At 43.3% G+C, this 21032-nt stretch overlaps 1 protein-coding gene across 2 annotated transcripts; it reads right to left on the bottom strand.

Annotated features, from left to right (window-relative positions):
- Nucleotides 1-777: 777 nt before the first annotated feature.
- On the bottom strand, nucleotides 778-20864 carry mark1 (MAP/microtubule affinity-regulating kinase 1). 2 transcript variants are annotated; one of them, XM_048248387.1, is made up of 19 exons: nucleotides 20172-20864; nucleotides 14354-14557; nucleotides 13687-13740; nucleotides 10968-11016; nucleotides 9566-9631; nucleotides 9395-9465; nucleotides 9175-9231; nucleotides 8738-8974; nucleotides 8327-8446; nucleotides 7822-7921; nucleotides 6481-6593; nucleotides 6215-6371; nucleotides 5923-6104; nucleotides 5721-5818; nucleotides 4925-5074; nucleotides 4203-4460; nucleotides 3088-3114; nucleotides 2024-2068; nucleotides 778-1173 (listed from the first exon to the last, which is right to left on the bottom strand). In XM_048248387.1, exons 1-19 carry the CDS (start codon nucleotides 20220-20222, stop codon nucleotides 831-833), a joined length of 2382 nt encoding a protein of 793 aa, XP_048104344.1. In that variant the 5' UTR covers nucleotides 20223-20864; the 3' UTR covers nucleotides 778-830. The 2 variants fall into 2 exon arrangements, with proteins under 2 accessions (XP_048104344.1, XP_048104345.1); XM_048248388.1 differs by lacking the exon at nucleotides 3088-3114 and having other exon boundaries at nucleotides 20172-20863.
- Between the last annotated feature and the right edge of the window lie 168 nt (nucleotides 20865-21032).

Below are 21032 nucleotides of genomic sequence, written 5' to 3'. Positions count from 1 at the left end.
GTTATTTTTGAGGACTAGGCTCCATATTTGAAAGTAAAAAGTATTTTTTCTTGTGAAAAACATTAAAACAATGCACTAAAAAGATGCTAATCATGTCATGAACAGAATCAAAATAAAAAATTACAGTATGACGTTAAAACATACAGTTCTTTTTTTCTGTACACAACCCAAAGACTATACAAACACTTTCAGACATAATGCTGAAAGCATCTTGTATTATACAACTCTATAAACAGTCAAGGTTGACAAAAACATTCTCTAAATAACCTGTACATATGGAAAAAAGTATCTGTAGAAGTCTGTGGTGGTTGCCCCCCCTACAAAAGGTAGTTCAAGTGAGAGAACTAAGAATAGCAGGCCATCAATACGGTTTATTATTGCAATGATGGTTGCGTTAGCCTCAAAAGTAATAAGCAAGGCTCTAGGACGAAGGGCAAACAAAGGGCCGTTCAGTAAACTTGGGACATGACCAGGAATTCAGCTGGATTCAACTTTGATCAGAAAAGAGTAAAGATGATTCTCAACTAAGCTCCTGGTTCATCCCCTGACTTCACTGGACAGGGTATTGACGTGCCCAAAGGAACAGCCATAATGGGGATCAAGGGTCAGATTCTGGAGGGAGTGAAAGGTTCTAGGAACTTTTTTCCCCACTTACCAACCCACACACACACACCAGTAGCCTGAAAAAAAAGCAGTAAACTGAAAATGGCATTCAAGTCCTCTGCTACCAGCGAGGATGGAAAACAAGTGAGGAACCAGGGCATGTTGCACCCCCCATCTCTCCATGTCTAGCTTCATAGCTCCATTTTTTACTGGGTCACTTTCTCCCTTCAGAGCTTCAGCTCATTGGCTATTTTGGAGGCAATGTTTTTGAAGGCGATGGAGGTGCCAGATATTCTCTTGAAGCGCACACCGTTGAGCGAGAGGCGGGGAAGCTTGCACACCTCCATCTCCCATTGGACCAGGCAGTCCTGCCGGGCGTCACCGTGGACACAGAAGAGCAGAAAGCGCTCCCGTTGCTCGTAGTCACAGTTATTGGCGTCCAACACCTTGCGGATCTCACGCATCATGTCTGACGGCTCCATCGAGGAGGTGGTCTTCATGCTCCAGGTGAAACGCAGGGAGCGCGGCTTGGAGTCACGGCCATCTTCCTTGGGCTCACCAGACGTGCTCCTACAGAGGCATGAAAAAAACACAACAGGACACATGTGACTCTCTTACACACACACTCATAAAACACATGCACACACACACACACTCATAAACACATGCACACACACACTCATAAACACATGCACACACACACTCATAAACACATGCACACACACACACACACACACACTCATCAACACATGCACACAGAACTGGAGGAGTAGGGATAGAGAAGATGAATAATTAGACTGATGACACGCACGCATGCTTACACACACACACACACACACAATGGTCCAGGCAATAATTAGGCTGTGACAAAAAAACTACAAGAAAGACAGAAACACCAAAATTAACAAAAAGTGACAGACAATTACTAAACAAATGCAAAAACAATATACTAAAAAAGAGCTTTGCTTTGATTCAAACCACATTTAGAAGAAATTCTGCTAATAAACACGTCCAGACATGTCTCCAATCTTCTGCAAATGTCAATCAAAGATAGCTCTTCCATTTCCTACCAACTATGCCTGGGGCAGCAGTAGGCTACATCGCTTTATAGCATGAGAAATCCCCACAACCACATTTTCCCAGTCCTATATCAAATACCCTCAGCGAACCAGCACTATGGACAACTACAAAATCAATTATATTTAACACTTACAAAAATAAAGGGCAAATGAAAACAACAGCAGCCTTGTCCTTTTGATACCCACACATGTCTAAAATGGTTTTCAATAGGAGACAGTAAGACTTGCTTGAATGGTAAGGTAATGGTCATTTCTCAAGAGGGAGAAGAGGCAGGTTGTTGAGGGCATTTGGGACAGGCCCTGGGGCTCAGTTTGGTCTACGCACAGGACACAAGTCTCACCTCAGGCTGTCAGTCCTGGCTCTGGCTTCACCCTCACTGGGAACCCTTGGAAGCAACCAATTAAGAGTTCAATTCCACAGACAAGCATAACAAGGCGTATATATGCATGCATTGTACACCTACACACATGCGTCGTTTAGAATAGCCAACACCTGTGGGGAGGATTGGTTAGTTTGTAATATACAGTGATGAATATAGTGTATAGTAGGAATGCTTTCTTCATATTTGTTTGATTTGTCAATATCTCCTTACTGCTTTAAAATATTTAGATTTGTCCAATTCACAGGTTCTCAATCCTGGTCCTTATAACCTCCTGTGTGTGGTAAGTGTAAGCATTTCATTTTCCATGGACTTTGTTTTTTGCCATTTTGATATTTTATGTGCCATCTCCCAGAGAAAAGAAGACACAAGAAATGAGGCAGTGTGAAACAGATTCAAATAAGTCATTTGAAAGACAAGTTTATTGTCATGTTATCATAAAAGGATTTATCAGTAATGAAATGTCTTGTGCTCAAGAGCCAGCATTCTGAAGCAAATTGATTGATGAGGTGTGATGATTACACCTCTGTTTACCTTACCAGTAAAATGTTCTTGCTTTGTTATTTCTTTGTTATTCCTATCCTATCGTTTCACTTGTCAAACTGAATTTCATCAAACTACATTTTGGATAGCAATTTGATTTCTACTCAGAAGTATTCACTTGTTGGCTCTATGATGTCTAAACAGTTTTCATCTATCCAGCAAAACAACCTCTACATGAACCCATACCCCATCGTTTGCAATAGATCTCCACCATGACCAAACACACACACACACACACACACACACACACACACACACACACACACACACACACACACACACACACACACACACACACACACACACACACACACACAACCACACACACGTCAGGCAGGCATGGGATATGCAGGCTGGTATAATGCAGGTTAAGAAGTACTGCAGGGGCAACAGAGTCAGAGGAGGTCATTAAGTGAGCAGGAGGGGTGGCAGGGGTGGCAGGGCAGAAATGATGGGGGAACATGGGCGTGGTGGTGTCCTACCTCTGAGTCACCCTGAAAGAGAGAGTTCTAGAACACAAGAGAAAAGAAGGCATCCTTAAAGCCACTTGAAGCTCATTGAAGTACAATGCTTAGGAAGGTTCAGTCAGTAAATATTTTGTCTGAGAAGGGGAATTTTCCAGAAACAGGGTTGGGTTTCAATTTCAATGTGTTGCACCAAAAACATGTGGCGTCTAATTTACAGCCAAAATGCTGTACATCCAATGCTATAGACTGCTTTGGGAGCGCACAGGGCATCCTGACAGCTCCACATCAGCAGATGCACTGTGACTAGGGGAGAGGAACAATAATGCTAAATAAGATGTCTCATTGAACTTCAAGCAAACATATGCAGTGTTGCAAATGTATATGCAAATGGTGATGCTGCAATACTATTATAGAACTCTTGATCCTTGTGAAATAAGTGATAGACACTTTTATATACTCTCCATTAATTGACCTGTGTGTCATGATTAGCTCAGGATCAAAGACAATTACAACAAATGTCCAAGTAATTACTAGATAGCATTATTGAGACTCTACAGTTTAATCTGTCTCAGATGCTAAGATGTGGGAAATGCATTGCTTACATAAATAAAAGGCCTTCAGTCGATTTGTATAAACAACAAAATAAAATGTAGTAAAAGGAGAAAAAAACTGAATGGCTGGAATGCAGAATATAGGGAACAACACTAACAACACCAACAGCACTAGTGTGAAGAGACCTCTGGAAAAGATGAAGAGACCACTGCACATTTTTCTGATGTCATCCTACGGTTGCTGAGTGACATATGAATGAGTTGACGGTCCTGTTCAAATTTGCAGCGGCCATTTAACTTTGAATAAGAGCAGGGGGGCTGGATCTGGGGTGAAGTGGAGTGGCAGTGGCACACAGTAGAGATCAGTTGGCCAGCACTCTACACTTGCTGCTGATGCACCCCTAGGCCTTCTGCTTGTAATATGAATCAGACTGAACTTTTACAATGGTGAGGAGAACATTCCAGATGCACTGGAAATACAAGTCCACTAGTACTGAGGGCACACAACAAAACATCAGCTGCTGCACGTCGCTATTGTCTGGAAGAGCAACGATTATGGTGTAAGGGCTCTCAACTGACCTGCGCACAAACTTGGAGGTGATCTTGCTGATGATGCCCGAGGAGGTGCCGCGGCGCGCTTGGGCGAGAGCTCCAGTGTCGTGGGAGAGAGAGGGCGAGGCGGGCGGCCCGTTGTAGGTGGCACTGCGTCGGTCCCGGAGCTGCCCACCGTGGAAAGTGCTGCGACTGGACGTGCCCCGCGGAAACCGTGTGCGGTCAGGCGTGCTGCTGCTGATGCTGTGGGCCGAAGGGGAGGCCGTGGGGGCGCGTGTGCTCGAGCTAGGGGTGGACGAGAGAGAGAGGCGAGATAAAAAAAAATAGGAGAGAGAGAAACGACAGAGATAAAGATGATGGTAAACAGAGATGATCATGGAATTCCATTCTACCGATATAGACTGTAGGAGATAGGATAAAGGAGATAGCAGATGGGATATAGGAGATGGGATATAGGAGATGGGATAAAGGAGATGGCAGATGGGATATAGGCGATAGGAGATGTGATATAGGATATAGAAGATGGGATATAGGATATAGGAGATAGGATATAGGAGATGGGATATAGGAGATGGGTGATGGGATATAGGAGATGCGATATAGGATATAGGAGATGGGATATAGGATATAGGAGATGGGATATAGGAGATGGGATATAGGAGATGGGATATAGGAGATGGGTGATGGGATATAGGAGGTAGGAGATAGGAGGTACTGATATGAGGTTGTCTGGTCCAATGTGGCCTCACCCTTTGTACTCGGCGTTGTCCTCAATGGGAGGCAGGGGGGACTTCACAGGGTGCCCAGAGGCGGACATGGACTTCATGTGGCGTGACCGTGTGGATGCCATGCCTGAGGATGGGGATGTGCCACTAGCTGAGGCAGACATCTCACTTAAACTGAGAGAGAGAGAGAGAGAGAGAGAGAGAGAGAGAGAGAGAGAGAGAGAGAGAGAGAGAGAGAGAGAGAGAGAGAGAGAGAGAGAGAGAGAAAGAAAGAAAGAAAGAAAGAAAGAAAGAAAGAAAGAGAGAAAGAAACTATGTAAGAAAGGCGGCCAATACATGTCTTCCCTATTCCATGTAGTGAGTTACAAACAACCTGGTGTCCAAGATCACTACCGCCGGTGCCACCCTCCCTCCTGGAATATTTCACTGCTCCTCAATGCCACACGAGAGCTATTGGACAGCCTCATACAACGTCCCTAGTATCTTACTGTAGGCTGTTCCTTGTATCTGTCCCTAGTATCTTACTGTCTTACAGGACATTGGCAGAGAGGAGGTGAATTATTTACACTTATCATGTTATTACAAAAGATAAAAACATTATAATGAGGAATTGCACGATATGATAGTCATGCATCATCATATGCACCGCATATCTCCCTTAGTTCAATAATCCCCACAAGTGCAAGCACATACACACGCATACATGAAGAGCTACAGTTTCCTTATTTTAATTCTGTACAATGGATATTGTTGAGTGAGTGAGTGAGTGAGTGAGTGAGTGAGTGAGTGAGTGAGTGAGTGAGTGAGGTCATCAGCACACCTGCTGTCCTTGCCGTTGGGAATGGCCGAGTAGCGCTCGGTGCTGGAGCGCTCACACACATACGTGTTCCTCCGTGTCATCGCTCCTGCTGCACTGCTCTGTTCACACACACAAACACAGAGAGGAAGTTAGATCCAGCCACACAACCACACCCCTGCCTGATGTGGGCCACATCGTCCCACCCACGAGAGTGTGCACCCACCCCTGAGGCTGTGGTGGACCTCCGGTGCTCCTGGGTGACCAGTGGAGAGGCGGCCATCTCTCCCTTGGAGCTGGAGGTGGGCAGCTTACGCCCATTGTCCCAGTCTTCCTTCTTCTCCCCCTCCACACTGTTGGCCTGCACCCGCTTGGTGTAGGACACGGCTGGGGGGACGGAGGGCGCCACTGCAAGACAAGAGCCACCGCAGTTAACCGACCAATCTCGCCTCGGACACCAGGCCTCTCTATGCGCACTAGTTACCGTTGTGCTTCATGCCAAAAACGGTCATGCTCACCATAATCACTATAGCGACGTTGCTTCTGACTGGCCGATGTGCTGCGCTGGACTTTTGAGGTGTGGGCAGGTGATTGGCCAGAGCTGTTATTGAGGTCACTGCTGGGCCGAGTCCTCTGGCACAAATTGAGGTTGGACAGTGATTCACTCCCCTCAAACTGGACACAAAAGACGGACAGTCAAGCACCACGCCGCTTACAACAGAGTATCAATGTGATTTACAGCCGCAGCCCGATGACTCCCCCCACAGCACCACTTTCCACTGACCTCAGCGTGTTTCCTTCCCAGCAGCAGGTATGTGGCCATGACCTCATCATACTTCTGGCCCACGAGTGACTCTGTGACCTCATCCTTTGGGAAGCCCATAGTGACCATCAGCTCTGTGTGACAGGAAAGGCAAACAGAGAGATCAACAGAGGGACAGGACCACAGTACGAGTACGAGACTTGAAATTGAGATAGGGCCGGCTATTTCTGAAAATGCAATGTTCTTTTTTTCAAATACCACACAAAACTGCAAACAGAAAGTGCAAGTGTTTTTATCTAGTTTTAGACACCTGTACTAGCAACCTTAGCTTATAAATAAAATAATGATAAAATAAATATTAATACAAATTATAAAACAAATGAAAAGCATAAAAACAGGTATGTGTGTGTGTGTCACACCAAATAAAAATATTTTCCTCTCATAACTTTTTTAAACCTGGCAAACTATAGGCGTCAGGGTTAAGAAAGCAACACCATTGCATTTTTATATCAAAATTTCAAAAGGCCATGGCTTTAAAATGGTCAGAGATAAAGTCCTACTGTCAATGTAAAAATCTTTGTAAATTTACCCATCTAATTTGCCACTGGATGGCAAGCACCTCAAATTATGCACCTTTCAGTAAATACTGGATGAACATATTTGAGCAGGTTTACTTTCCTTTTTTCATATTACCCACATAACAAATTAACAGGAAAACACCTAAGATGTATATGGTTTCTAAACCACAAGGCCTACAATAAAGTATTCTGGTCAAATCAGTTCCTATCGCGGGTAATCTGAGTACCCAGAAGTTCGCATCATATTGCGGGTGACTTTGTAGTTTAGAGCCCTATTTCTACAAGCCCTGCTGTCTGTACCACGTCCATTACGGACACTATCAGCACGATTACCACTGCAACCTCCAAGCTATGTTGGGCAGAGGGTCGAAATAAGCATGGTATGCTTAGTGGACACAGTCGTATACACGCAGATGCACCTCCATTCAATAGAGTAGACGATCGATCATAATCTCCAAAAGGATATTCTCCTTCAGATTTAGAATAGGTGAATAACATAGCCTACCTAAGACTTCATCACACGTAAACGATGTCTAGCACATAGTGGAGCAGAGTACAAATGAGATTTGTCACCGTACTTGGAACTATCGTCTATTTTCAGTATCGTTGTTTGTTGCAATTAAAAATAGTCTCAAGGGCCGGATTACATTATTATTTTGACATACGTCGCGGGCCGGAATTGGGCCGGACGCGGGCCGGATGTTTGAGACCCCTGATCCAGACAATGTCAAGCTAATGGAGGGGTTAAGGGACCAAGGCAGGGGACAGAGAGACTAAAGCAGACCTATTCTGTCTGGATCTTTGAAGTCGGGCTCTGGTTCTGTGTAGGGCTTGAGTTCCTCCTCCTCATGGGCCACGTTCATCCAGCGGTCCTTCATGATTTGCTGAAAGAGATAGTGTAACAAAATGACACCCTTAATGTTTACACATTCATAAATAAGATGGCTACAAGCAAGTGTCTATCATATGTCATATGCACCCTAATGTTTGCCTATGTGAAAAAAATGCCTGAAATACACAAAATACAAACACGTCTCCACTTCAGTTCCATCTCAATCTCAGAAACAAGACGATACAATTAATTTAATAATAAAAATAGTAACTATAGAATACAAATAACAGTATACAAATAATTCCAAGATGATGTAGGAGACCTAACCAGCTAATAAAAAAACATAAATGCCTGCTCCACACCAAATGTAAAGCCAATGCAACTGTATGCCAGTGTTAAGTCTCGTCTATAGGGTTCCTGTGCGTCTCTGTCCATCTGAGTGGCAGCATGGTCATACCTCCAGGCTGCCCCGCTTGCCAGGGTTGAGGACCAGGAGTTTCTTCAGCAGGTTCTCACAGTCTGTAGACATGTAGAAGGGAATACGGTACTTTCCCCGTAGCACCCTCTCTCTCAGCTCCTGGAACACACACACACACACACACATACATTACACACACACACACACACACACACACACACACACACACACACACACACACACACACACACACACACACACACACACACACACACACACACACACACACACACACACCTTTAATTGTTTAGAGTTTCAAGTTGTAACTGTTTTTGTTCAGATGAGTAGTAAGCAAACAAGTGTGCAGTAGATAGGATCACCGGTTTTCACTGTAGTAAGAACTGCCCAGTACCATTACCAGGGCAGCACAACTTCTTAAGTGCTACTGACCTTGAGGTTTTGTCCATCAAAAGGCAGCGAGCCGCTAACCAGCGTGTACAGGATGACCCCCAGGCTCCAAACGTCCACTTCGGGCCCGTCATATTTTTTGCCTTGAAAGAGCTCAGGGGCAGCGTAGGGAGGGGAGCCACAGAATGTGTCCAGCTTGCTGCCAATGGTGAACTCATTACTAAAACCAAAGTCGGCTATTTTAATATTCATGTCTGCGTCCAGGAGCAGGTTCTCAGCCTGGGAGAAGAGTGGGGTAGAAGTTGGAACAGGAGAAAGAAAGAGAAAGAGAGAAAGAGAGAGAGAGAGAGAGAGAGAGAGAGAGAGAGAGAGAGAGAGAGAGAGAGAGACAGAATATATAAGAAAATAATGATATTGCAAAACAGTCCTGTGTGAGGACGAGACAGGTGCCAGTACCTGGTGGGGGTCAGCGCACTCACCTTGAGGTCTCTGTGAACTATCCTCTTTTGATGACAATATTCCACAGCTGATACAATCTGGGGAAGACAGTAGCATTTCAAGCACCCATTCACACTGAACATTTCAATGACAATAAGATACATGGCGCTACACAGAGCAATAGAACATCCATATTGTTGTTACAAAACTCGAATGTCAGGCTTTATAGACCAAGATGCTGAATGTTGTGTGTGCGTTTACCTGACGGAACTTTGCTCTGGCTTCTTTTTCCTTCATTCTCCCATGTGCAACCAAGTAGTCAAACACTTCTCCTGGAGTGGGCCAGAGTTTAGACACAGAAATCAGCTGTACCATTTCTACATGTCACTACCCAATGAAATACACAATGAAACACATAATATGCGTCCTTACCTCCACTGGCATACTCCATTATTAAATAAAGGGTCTTCTCCGTCTCAATCACTTCAAATAATTTAACTGGGTAAACAGAGTGACACAATGGAGGATGGATTAATGCTGATTCCATCACAAGAGACATTACTGCAAATATTTACAAATACCTTCATACAACATGCACACCATAATCCCATTAAGGTCCATATTCTGGTTAAGGCTCTTTTCAGAATGAGGAGTTTACATGTGGAGTGCAGCAGTGTTGAGCTACGGGAGTATTCCCTTTTACATGACATACTGCAAAACTTCCAATCATAGCGAGACTATAATAAATGCATTTTTACGTACATCATCCTGAGAAATGGGTTTTTATATCCAGGAAAATGCGCGCACGCACACACCTATAGTGGCAAAATACTGAATGTCTCCCATCACATTCATCTCATTAAAGAGACAGGAGACACTACGGAGATAAAGGCCCAGGAAACTGCAGTCAATTACCAAGAGCTTATTTAAGGACTACCTCGAGGACAGACAGAGAGAGTGAGACCAGACATTAAAGTAAGTTAGAGTAAGTGGGTGAGTGAGTGAGTGATGAGAGAAAAGCTGTGTGCGTGCGTGCGTGCGTGCGTGCGTGCGCCAGACAGAAGGAATGGCTAAGCCTCTCAGCACTGTTTTCAGTTTGCTGGAATTGAATTAGTGTCTCCTACAATGTAAGCTTTTCGAGAGAGAAGCAACAGGCAAGGCTCGTTGTCTATCTGTTTTGGAGTGGACAATCACAGCTCTCAGCCTGAATTATCCATCCCAGCACTCTTAGAGTCACAATCTACTGCTCTACTAATTCCTCCCAGATACTCACATACTGTCAACTAACTGTATCAACTAAAGCACACAGCTTTGGACCACAGGGATGCCCTACAGACCCGTGAATTTAAACCAGTAGGAGTAAACCAATTAAGAATGCAATCATCTCAATCCCGTCACTTATGATCTGAAATAGCTTTCTGTGCAGTACAATTCAAACGGTCACATACATGATTTGCAGATTTCAGATGGATTGTCGGTGCACTAACTGCTTGATTACACTCTTGGACTAGTTGCTGTAGTTGTAGGATTTCCTAATGGACAGAAACAACTGCTGGACATCATTAATATTGCTGTCACCTGTTATAATCAGTTTATCATCCCTCAATTTGCTTGAACTTTCTCACATAAATATCTCATGTGGTATCACTGGTCACTTCATTGGTCATTTGGTATTATTGGTTACTTCAGAGTGGCAAGTTTTACATGGCACAAATGTTTTAGGGAGCTGCATATGGATGGAGAGTCTCCTCTACTGTATGGAATGCTCATCATAATCAGGTCAAGCTAATGACCAAGGGGAGCAGAGAAACAACAAACATGGGAAAGGTCTTACCAATATTAGGGTGATTCAAGATCTTCATAATCCTTACTTCACGAAAGAGCTGGTAAAAAAAGAAGACAGAATTGTCAAGTGTAGCTGTTGCAGTAAAAAACAGTCTGGTGTCATTGGCAACCCAAAGCACAGCCACACTCAACAGTCCATCAGTAATAAGTATCATAATAAGATAAAATATAAATTATCCCAAAACTTATCCCGCCATTCATTGAGACTGACAGGCAAAATCCACCAGCAACCATGGACTGTAGTACCACTACAACTATTCCCATCCCACCAAAAGCTGAGAGTTACAAAGAGACCTAAGCAATGGATGTCCAGACCTCCATAGGTCATAAGGGGGGCATTTTCCCATCTATACAAATATACCAAACCTAGAAACCACTCTGGTTTAAAAAATGCCCTTTGAGAGGAGATTTGAAGGAACCCAGAGCAGATGCTGTTTTGATATTGTAATTGATTGGATACGTGTAAAGCTGTTTAAGAATTGCAAAAGAGAAAACAGCGGAGTGATCACACTAATACATGTTTGCCATTAAGACAAATTATTTAAGGCTCCCATTTCAGTTTTCTATAAAAGGTTCTACACATTCCACAGACTCTAAAGGAAGTGAATGTGCTTTCCAACACTAGAGAGAAGGACCAGGAACAAGGACTGAGAACAATGTAGCGACACATCAATTTATCACATGACAATAAAGCCATCCCCTAAGGCAATAGGTTGTTGGAGAATTTCTGGGGGAGCTTGGTCCTAGGAGACTCGGTTATAGACTCTGTTTTATAGAATGTAATGTACACTACACTTAATGCTTACACAAATGTGGCTTATTCAGAAAAAAGTAGACATGATGAATATGCTATGACGGATGCAATTGTTAGATGACAGTGAGTGTGCAACAGACAGTCCAGCTCTACGCTTGGGAGAAATAAAGCAGCCTAATTTTAGGTTACTTAGGAAATCAAACAGCATTCGACATTCAGAAGTTCTTCTCTTTCTCCAAAAATTATGTCTGTCTGGAGTCTCTCTCTCTCTCTCTCTCTCTCTGTGTGTGTGTGTGTGTGTGTGTGAGGGTTGTGACGTGTGTGTTTGTGTGTGTGAGAGAAAGAGAGAGAGACGTGTGTTTTGTGTGTGTGTATTTGGCCAAACATTTTCTGACACACACATTGGCTTTCCTTGACTCATTCAGTGTGCATTCTTTAGCTCTTTTCAGCACAGGCATAAGCACAAGGGAGTTGCTCCTCACCTCTCTGTCTATTAACTATGGAACAGTGAAGCTTTAGAGAACATGCGGGATCATAGGACCAGGTGACTGAATGACACAGCATGCCAATGCAGGGAACTGAAGCATATAAAAATGAATGCAAACGTGTGCAACTGTAACAGTAAAACTGACCATTCGTCTACGGTGTCAACATACAGCTACAAGTGACCAACTAAGTAATTAAGACCACAACGTGGGTGATGAGGGGATGATGGGTGTATTGATCAGAATACCCTCAATTTAAAAGTGTGTTTGATCCCTATATCTAAAAAACACTGCATAGTCTTAAAAGGACTTTCAGGAGAAATGTTAATCATCTTGCTAACTTATCAACATGTATTTATTATTCATTATATTGCTGCCTAACAACCTATCTGAAGCCAGAAGTGTTGAAATGAGAAATTCCTTAACTGAGAAGTGGAAAGTTACACACACAAACCTCACTTCCCAGTTGCTGGAATAAGCCGTTACCAAACGATGCCCTGTGTTACAGATTTACTCTCAACTCTCCCTACACGTCCCCACTGGGTCTGACATCTGACATCTGACTCCCCCTGTCCTGTGCTAACTCCAATTATGGTGTCAACATTACAGATGGGCCTCACCTGGAGGCAGACAGAGGTGGCAGAGACGTCTTGAGTCATCACAGTGCTCAACTCCACGCTGGGAAACAGATGCTCCTGGGGATTTCTGTCCCATTAAACACTTCTGACCAAGTCAGTGATACTCAAGATTCTCTAGATCATTACTTGCACAGTGTCAGTAATTCTTGTTATTGAGTTAATGCTGGTCATTCATGGCACAGTTCCTCATGGTTCTGATGCAAAATGCTCAGATGACACAGAATCTCGGGTATCCTCACTGCCCCTTTCAGGAATTTCCTTAACAGATCCTTCACCTCTTGAGGCTATTCAGCAAAATGCATTACAAGGCAAGCATTGTCTAACACATTGCACAAAATCCTACTGTAGATTATGAGAGCTATGCAAGCAGATGCAGCTGTGAGAAAATGAACCAGATGAACACGGCTGACATAAAAAAAATGAATGCCAAACCTGGCTACTTCTACAAACTTCTACTACAAACACTACCCTCCCATCAGTCTACTAAGCGTCCCCCAGGACAAGCTCAGGAAGCCATGACTGACACACAGTGGTACCATGGCAACCATTGGCAACTCTGATGTCGTATGACTTACAGATCCAAGGGCACAAACAGGAGGCTATCCTGGATGTACGCAAACGTCGTAATGGCTCTATTCCATGAAATGGCCTCCAGGAAGAAACCAGATAATACTCATGGTGTCTGGGTCTGAACAGTGCTTTGTGAAAATTTTACAGTGCAGGGTACTGTACTGGTGAGTTGGTGTTGCTGTAAACGTCTGTAAACGGTTTGTTGCGACTGCACATTATGGTCACAGATGTGGGGAAAGAAATGCTAAAAGACTTACTTACCTTTTGTAGACTAGTTGGGTTTAACTGTGTCTTGTCAATTATCTTTACGGCTACCTGTGGGGTGGACACAAGGAGGGGGATTTTAAGGAGCAAAACTCTAACAGTACACACAAACATAAACAAAATAGCTAAAATACAACACTCTTCATATAAAGTGGTTTAATTGATCATTTAACACAGTTCAGATATAAAAGCTTTCATTTGAAATATACATTTCCATAGTTTCTGACTTCCAGTACATGCAAACACCAGGGATTTTAACAGTGAAAATGTCACAAAAGTGATGCTGCTTCCTTTCATTGCCTCTAGGGTCTATGCTATACACTATAAGAGCTGCCCGGACACCCTGGCATCCTGTGCAGCGCAGCCATGTGATGGAGCGTCTGAGTGGCTTACGCAAGAGCAGCTCTGTCCAGTGCTCTGACCAACACACTGACGTCCACAGCATCAATAATACAGTCCGATTCCTGCAGTACAGAGTTGAGGCCTGGCCTCTCAGCTTTTACACATCACACATGTTAATGTTGACACACGTGCAGAGGGCAGGTGTGCTAGCATGCCTACCCCTTGACATGATTCACCTGACAGATTATGAGGGATGCTATTAAATCACTGTTCACATTAATGGACACAGGTTAGGATAACTCTGAACACTTCCCAGACTCACCTCTCTCCCTGTCAGCAAGTGGCGTGCCAGTTTCACTTTGGCAAAGTTGCCCTTGCCAATAGTCTTCATCAGTCGATAGTTGCCGATGTGAGGCTGCTCATCTGTGATGGAGGTCACCGAGTTCCTGCACCGGGGCAGGCTCTGCCGACTGCCAGACTTGGTGGGAGGGGCGGGGGGCTCTGGGCCGCCATCCACGGATGTGTGCTGTGGAAATGAGGTACATCAATGAGACAATCTCTTCATTACATCAGAGACACTCCCTGCACCCCAGAGTAAGAGAATCTGAGCAGTTAAGCAGGTTTTAGAGGCAGGATTTAACACTCAACACAGAACACAAACTTATTACGTCGCTTAACTCCACCAAACCAACACAGTGTCACTGTGCACTGTAGTCTACCACTGTACTATTAGAGTCATAGCTGCATAGAAGCACTGGGGCACAGCTAATGAGCACTGATACAAATTATAGTGTAAGTTGTTGAATCATCTAGTAACTCATGTTATGAAAGCTGAGATGGGAGCAGCACAATGCTGGCATACAGAGATATAGGAGTCACTCTTAAAGACCCAATTCATCTTCATGAGCCTACTGGTGGAAGACTCCCATCTCAATATCAGGGCACATTTGCAAGATAAGAAGAATAGGCCTAGTGCTCAAATAAGAGTAGTCAACAATCTTTTATTTGAAATCTGCACTGTAGCTAGGTTTCGTGCCCCTAGTGAGTGTAATGTGTGCTCTTCCACTTGGGCCAATTGTTTTGTGGATATTTAATGGTGATAGTAGTGCTCTCAATATGCAGCACATGCAGCCTATTCACTCAAGACCTAAACATTTTAAAATAAAACTGAAGGAACCTCACTGCAGATGTGAGTGGTCACATTTCTGACAGATGGGTGTGGTTTTGGGGCCCCACCCCAACACATCTGCATCCAGGCACAGACAATCCAAGAGGGTGGAAGGATGTTACAAAACTTATTTTTCAAAACAGATAGATAATAGATCCTATAAAGATTTTTAAGAGATCCCATCATTTTACACAGAACTTCTTCTGTTTACACCACTGTGCCATGTGTATTTTGAAGCTATTAGACACCCGTTTTCACTAGATGCCTATAAGGTAAACATAATTATGATATCCTGCCAAAGAGTTCCGCCATTGTGAGCTATCAGACAGCAATAACCCTTACTTCTCTGTTGTAGAGGGTCTTTACGCTGATAACATGGCACGACACTGGTTTGTCTATGTTGGAATTAAGAGGAATAGCATGTCGGTAAAGTAGCCTACAAATGAGCTTCACTGTTATTAGTTGTTCATGGTCCCCCTCTCTGGCACAGTTTTAACCCAATAGAGCCCCATCAACCCCCCTCCTGTCCCTTATTAGTCTCCTTATACAGACTCCGTCCGGGCCATTCTGCAGTCGAGAGCTGAAGGTGAGTCTAAGGGCACTACAGACAGAATATAATAAAACATTGCTACATGCTGTATAGCTCTGTTTAATCATCTTCCTGACATGGATACACAAACTTTATGGACTTTACAGACAGATTGCTGTGTGTGTGTATGATGAGGTCAAAGACACAACAAAGATGTCCATGCTTAAGCATACAACTTCAAAGAATGAGTAGGCACTTTCCTCAAGTCTTCACAAAGACGTCTAAAATAGCTCAAGGGGAGAGAGCACAACACATGGGCATCTAGGACTTTGATGACCACCACCACAGTCAGTGTCATGGTCTACTGTGTGTCCTGCAGCAGAAGCAGCACTGGGTGGGGCTCCACGTGTACATACACATGCACACACACACGCACACACAGTAGTTGTGACGCAGCTCCCTACTAGATCATTGGATGGGATCAATATTAAATTGGAGCGCAAGTATTGGTAGGTAGAATTGATAACAACTAATAATTCATTTAACAACTGACAATCCCTTGAGGTGGATTTGATGCACCCCGACAATGTTCCGGTCCTATCCCTGGTCCTAACCCACAGGCCCACTCCGGACTGACAAAATCATGAGTCTCTTCAAACACATTTGCTAGTATTCATTGTGAGAACTAATGATTTATAGCTATGATTTACAACAAGTTCATCAAAACTAGTGTTTGGCTGATGGACAAGATCATCATCCATCATCATGGACAACAGTCAACAGTCATCGTGAAGTTGAGTCAGCACAGACAGCGGGAGGCACCCTGCCATACTGTACATCATTTCAGTGGCTCTGCTAGAACACATCACAAGTTTGCAACAGTTCATTCTGAACTAAAGCAATTACAGAGGAGAGCATGTTTAAAAATGAGTTCTTCTAATTTTGTGAAAATATATTCCTCTACTCTATCAAAATATGACACAGTAAAACAATTACTGTAGTAATAGTTGTTTCAATCTGAAAACTATTTCACCAAAGCAAAGGGTTACTTTTTCCTGGGTTGGTCTGATCTCCTCAGAGCCCCTCCTGAATGTCCACTCAAGGCCAGTTCCTGAGATTAATCCTAGACGAAAACATTTTCAAGTTTTCTTTTACTCTAAGTGACAGTTCTACCCAAACACAAAAAAGTTGCTATGTCGATAATCGCCTATAGAGGATCGCTAAGATAATGGCAGAAGTACCGCCATTGTCATGTTATGAGGTTATGTGCCATCAAAATGGAGAGTTATGTTAAGGTAAAAAAAGACTCTTAAATTGTCCATTAGTCATTGGAAATGATTTTTGATATGTTATGACATGTTTATGTCTGCCCCCCTTGCTCAAGGCTATTATCTTACAGATACAATCTGGAAATGAATCTTACAGATACATCTTCATTGGTATGGTAACCCAGATAAGGAGTCCAATGTAGAGTCCTTAGTAGAACACTGGACTAAAGTGAAATATATCCTTTGGTCAGAGTGGAACTGTCCTCTTCATAACATACTCGACGGAGGAGTGCAAAAAGTACCGGTACTCTTCTAGGACATTCATGCATTAATGCATTGACGCTTGCCAGATAAGTGCTACCCAACATTTTCAGAAGTTAATGAGATTTATTGAACGCAAACTTGTATTTCAAATGTAGTTGCCTAGTACTACACTTCCAATGTGAACATGAAGAATTCTGCAAGTCATGCTCATTGAACAACTGAAGCAGCCATACATTGAAATGTAATTTGGTCCACTTGGGCCAACGAGGCTACTATGCCTTGTATCAAGAACAAGACTTACAAGTACCTTAAGGTTATAGCCATGAACATTTTGCCAAACAACTACTAGGGCCAGGCCTCATTGGCAGAATTTAATTTAATTCATGATAACCTTAATGTAATGTGTACCATATTATTTATTGATGCAACTGCCAATTATGCACCGTTAAATTATTTACTGTCCCCTCCGAACAAAGGATACTATATTTCTGATTGCCAAGAGAAAAAGCGGAACCTTGTTTTAGGAAGCATCAGGACCCCTGATGGTGTTTTGTACAGAACAATCTGATAAAATGCCTAACTTAATCTATGTACGTACAGCCTTTCATATACAAATTACCATGCCACTCAATTTCAAAGAAAATCAGATTTTCCCTAGTCTGTTTCTGGGCTCAAAAGAAGGAAAGATCAACAACTCTGACCACTTGTTTACCAGACATCACTAGTGTGCGTTGGTCCCCAGCCTGACACAGAGAGTGTGAGACAGTGGCTAGAGACGGAACGCTACTGAGTGAAAGTGTGTGTGGGGTAATAACTACAGGAGAAGGGACTTAGCATCCTTTCCTGGAAGGGCACCAGAGGCACTTCTCCAGGCCTTTCTGAAGGGCGCTGACACACCAGCAGCATTCCGGTGTTAGCATGACAATGAGCGCATTGCCTGGACACAGCATTCCAGAACGGCACATTAGCCAACCCCCTATCCTCCAACCTTCCAGCCAGCCACCCCCACCAGTGCTGTCTTTAAAAGGCCTACAATCTCCTCGACTCCAGCTAGTCTTATGCAATTGTGTCAGAAAGCCTTGCCAATGATATGCCAAGCTTCAGTGAACTTTCCTTATAGTTTCTCTCTGCCTCACCACACACAGTGACTCACTCGCTCGCACAAACACTCCTGAGCACTCAAAGAAGTAGCCTACACATGTGCACTACTGTTCAGTGAGTCACTTATTACTGTCTTACTGTCTAAGGTTTGAGGTGTGACCTCAGAACAAGTGATGATGGCTTTCTGCATAAGGTGACTGTGTGGCTATATCTTTCCCAGAGAGATTTCCGAGAGAACGTTTCATTGATCCATGAAGCCTCACGCAGGACCTGTCTTTGCATAAAGGACAGAATAGTGCACAGTCATGGACTTACACAGCCAAAACAGATACCCTTGGCATTAAAATGTTAACAACACAATACTTCACAAACATAATCCCATTTATAATGGATAACTATGTTTAGTGTACACGGAGGATATCGCTATACTGCTCTGCTGAGGTAGGAAATTTGAAACAAAACATTTCAGTTTATCCACAGTATTGATCCAATGGGATAAGCAGGTACTGATATCAGCCCAGCCCTCTGTGCCCCAATCGAAGACATCTGAAGTCAACACATTTCTGAAAGCAGATATCAAACAAACATTGACAAATCTGTATTGTGAGTTAAAAGGAACATAAATAACACAAATAGCAAGGTAAAAACCAAACATTTACATCTACACTGAGACTTGAAGGACTAGCCACATGAAATAAAAACGTGTTTCAACCCTTCTTTCGGGCCCAGGTCATACACAGACTGCCCAGACCTACATCGACCCGAAAACTCATTCTGTGCTCAGTGCACAACAGTATGGGGCTGAGAGGAAAGGTCCATCCCAGAAACAGGCCCACTTCGGCATACTAACACACAAGCCCCTGTTCTGTCAGCGCACTGCCCTCAGCGTATAGTTCCAGTGAACAGAAAAAAATACCATCAATCATCAACAATGAGTGGGATATCCTACTACTATAAATGATATAGCCTATGCATTTCAGGTTTTACCGCAAGAAATTAAATGGGCTACTTCATCGGACAAAACCAGTAGTCTGAATTTAAATTCTATTTCAATTCATGCACTAGATCCCAGTGATGGGCGCGTGCATCAGTGAACAGTGATCAGTGCGATTAAGCGACATGATTATAATATCTTCGATTTAGATGAGGTAGCTGATACTTTCATTCTGTTTGATACATTTATGGAACTGGAGGCCACAAAGCGAACATTTGCACATTAGACCTCAGCATTAGTATTGTGGGAGTAGGCTAACGTTGTGTACCAAGCAGAAACAATGAGGTTCACTAAAAACTTAGGCCTATTTCAAAAAGCATAGTCATGTGCAATGTGAATTTAAAAGTTCACACAAGCTGTGCAAACAGGACACTGTTCATTAGACGTAATGTTTCCATGTTGAGGCCAACCAGCCCTATCACCATCAGAAATAGCCTCTATCAGATTTGTTATCATCGATGGTGATGATCAAGAACTTACACAAACACGTCTGGGAGTTTTTCGAATGCCAAACTCTAAAAATTGTGCATGGGGTTCAGATTAGATTATCAATGCACCACTATAAAATAACGTTGATTCATTCGAAATCGGCAAAAACCAAAGGGTCGCAGGTATCGGCGGCTAAATCATCAGCTGGCAGGCTAGCTAGTTGGCCAGGCGATATTGAAAGCAAACCTCCAGCTTGCTACAATTAACATTACGGTGCAGCGACATCACTTCAATTGCCACTGGCTAAAATGTAACCAAACGTTTTTCCTTGTGCATATTATATCCTGGTCATTCAAACGAGAAAATGAGTAACATTCCTGCACTTACATTTTCGGTATCGCGTTCATTCACAGTGGGCAATGGCGTTCTGGTCGACATTTTGTGCTTTCAGGCCTCTTCAAAAACACCAAGGCAGCGTAGAGAACAGCAGTAAGCTACTAGGGAGGATGATAATTTTCCTACTCCAGTTGCTAGACCACCAACATTCCAACCAGACCGACTGATCGGTAATAGTCCAAACTACATATCCATCTTCTGGTACCCCTCGCAGTGGGCTACTGGTATGGGCCTTGCCTGATAGATGCGACCCAGGTACTCAGAGGAAGCGAATAGCGGACTCCGCGTAAGATGAGTTTGAAATGAACAGTGCGCTATAAGCATTGATCCACCCGGCAAACACAGCTAGGAAGAGGGGGGGATTCTTATTTGAAGCCGTCTGTGAAATTCACCCAACCTCAGCTCTGTTGATCGAATGCAACGTTTGTTTAGTTTGTTGATGTTGTTTTTGGTCAGGCTGAGCGGTGCAAAGTGAGAAAAAAAAAAACAGTTTCGGCTATATGATCAAGATGTTTTTCTTTCTTTTGAAATGTTCGAAATAGCCTTATTCAAATACAAACCGGGGGTCGTCTGTATGCCAATTCCCCCTTAAATGATATTTGTAAGTGAAAATACAGCAAGGGTAATCTGTGTTTATCTGTTAAATCTGAATTTTGTGAAGCCTACTACTGCATCTCTGGTAGCGCGACATCACCATCTATTGGTTTGGGGTTTTTATTGCGCGTTTACGCGCGATTCAAATCAACTAGAATGGTATGTCATAGGCTAGGCTGTATCACGAGCGAACCGACCTTTGACCATCATCCTAAAACTTCCTAAGATCTAAGATCACACATTTTGACAATATTACAG

This window comes from Alosa alosa, chromosome 7 (assembly GCF_017589495.1).
Source record: "Alosa alosa isolate M-15738 ecotype Scorff River chromosome 7, AALO_Geno_1.1, whole genome shotgun sequence".
NCBI lineage: Eukaryota > Metazoa > Chordata > Actinopteri > Clupeiformes > Clupeidae > Alosa > Alosa alosa.
This window is presented reverse-complemented; position numbering and strand designations above follow the sequence as displayed.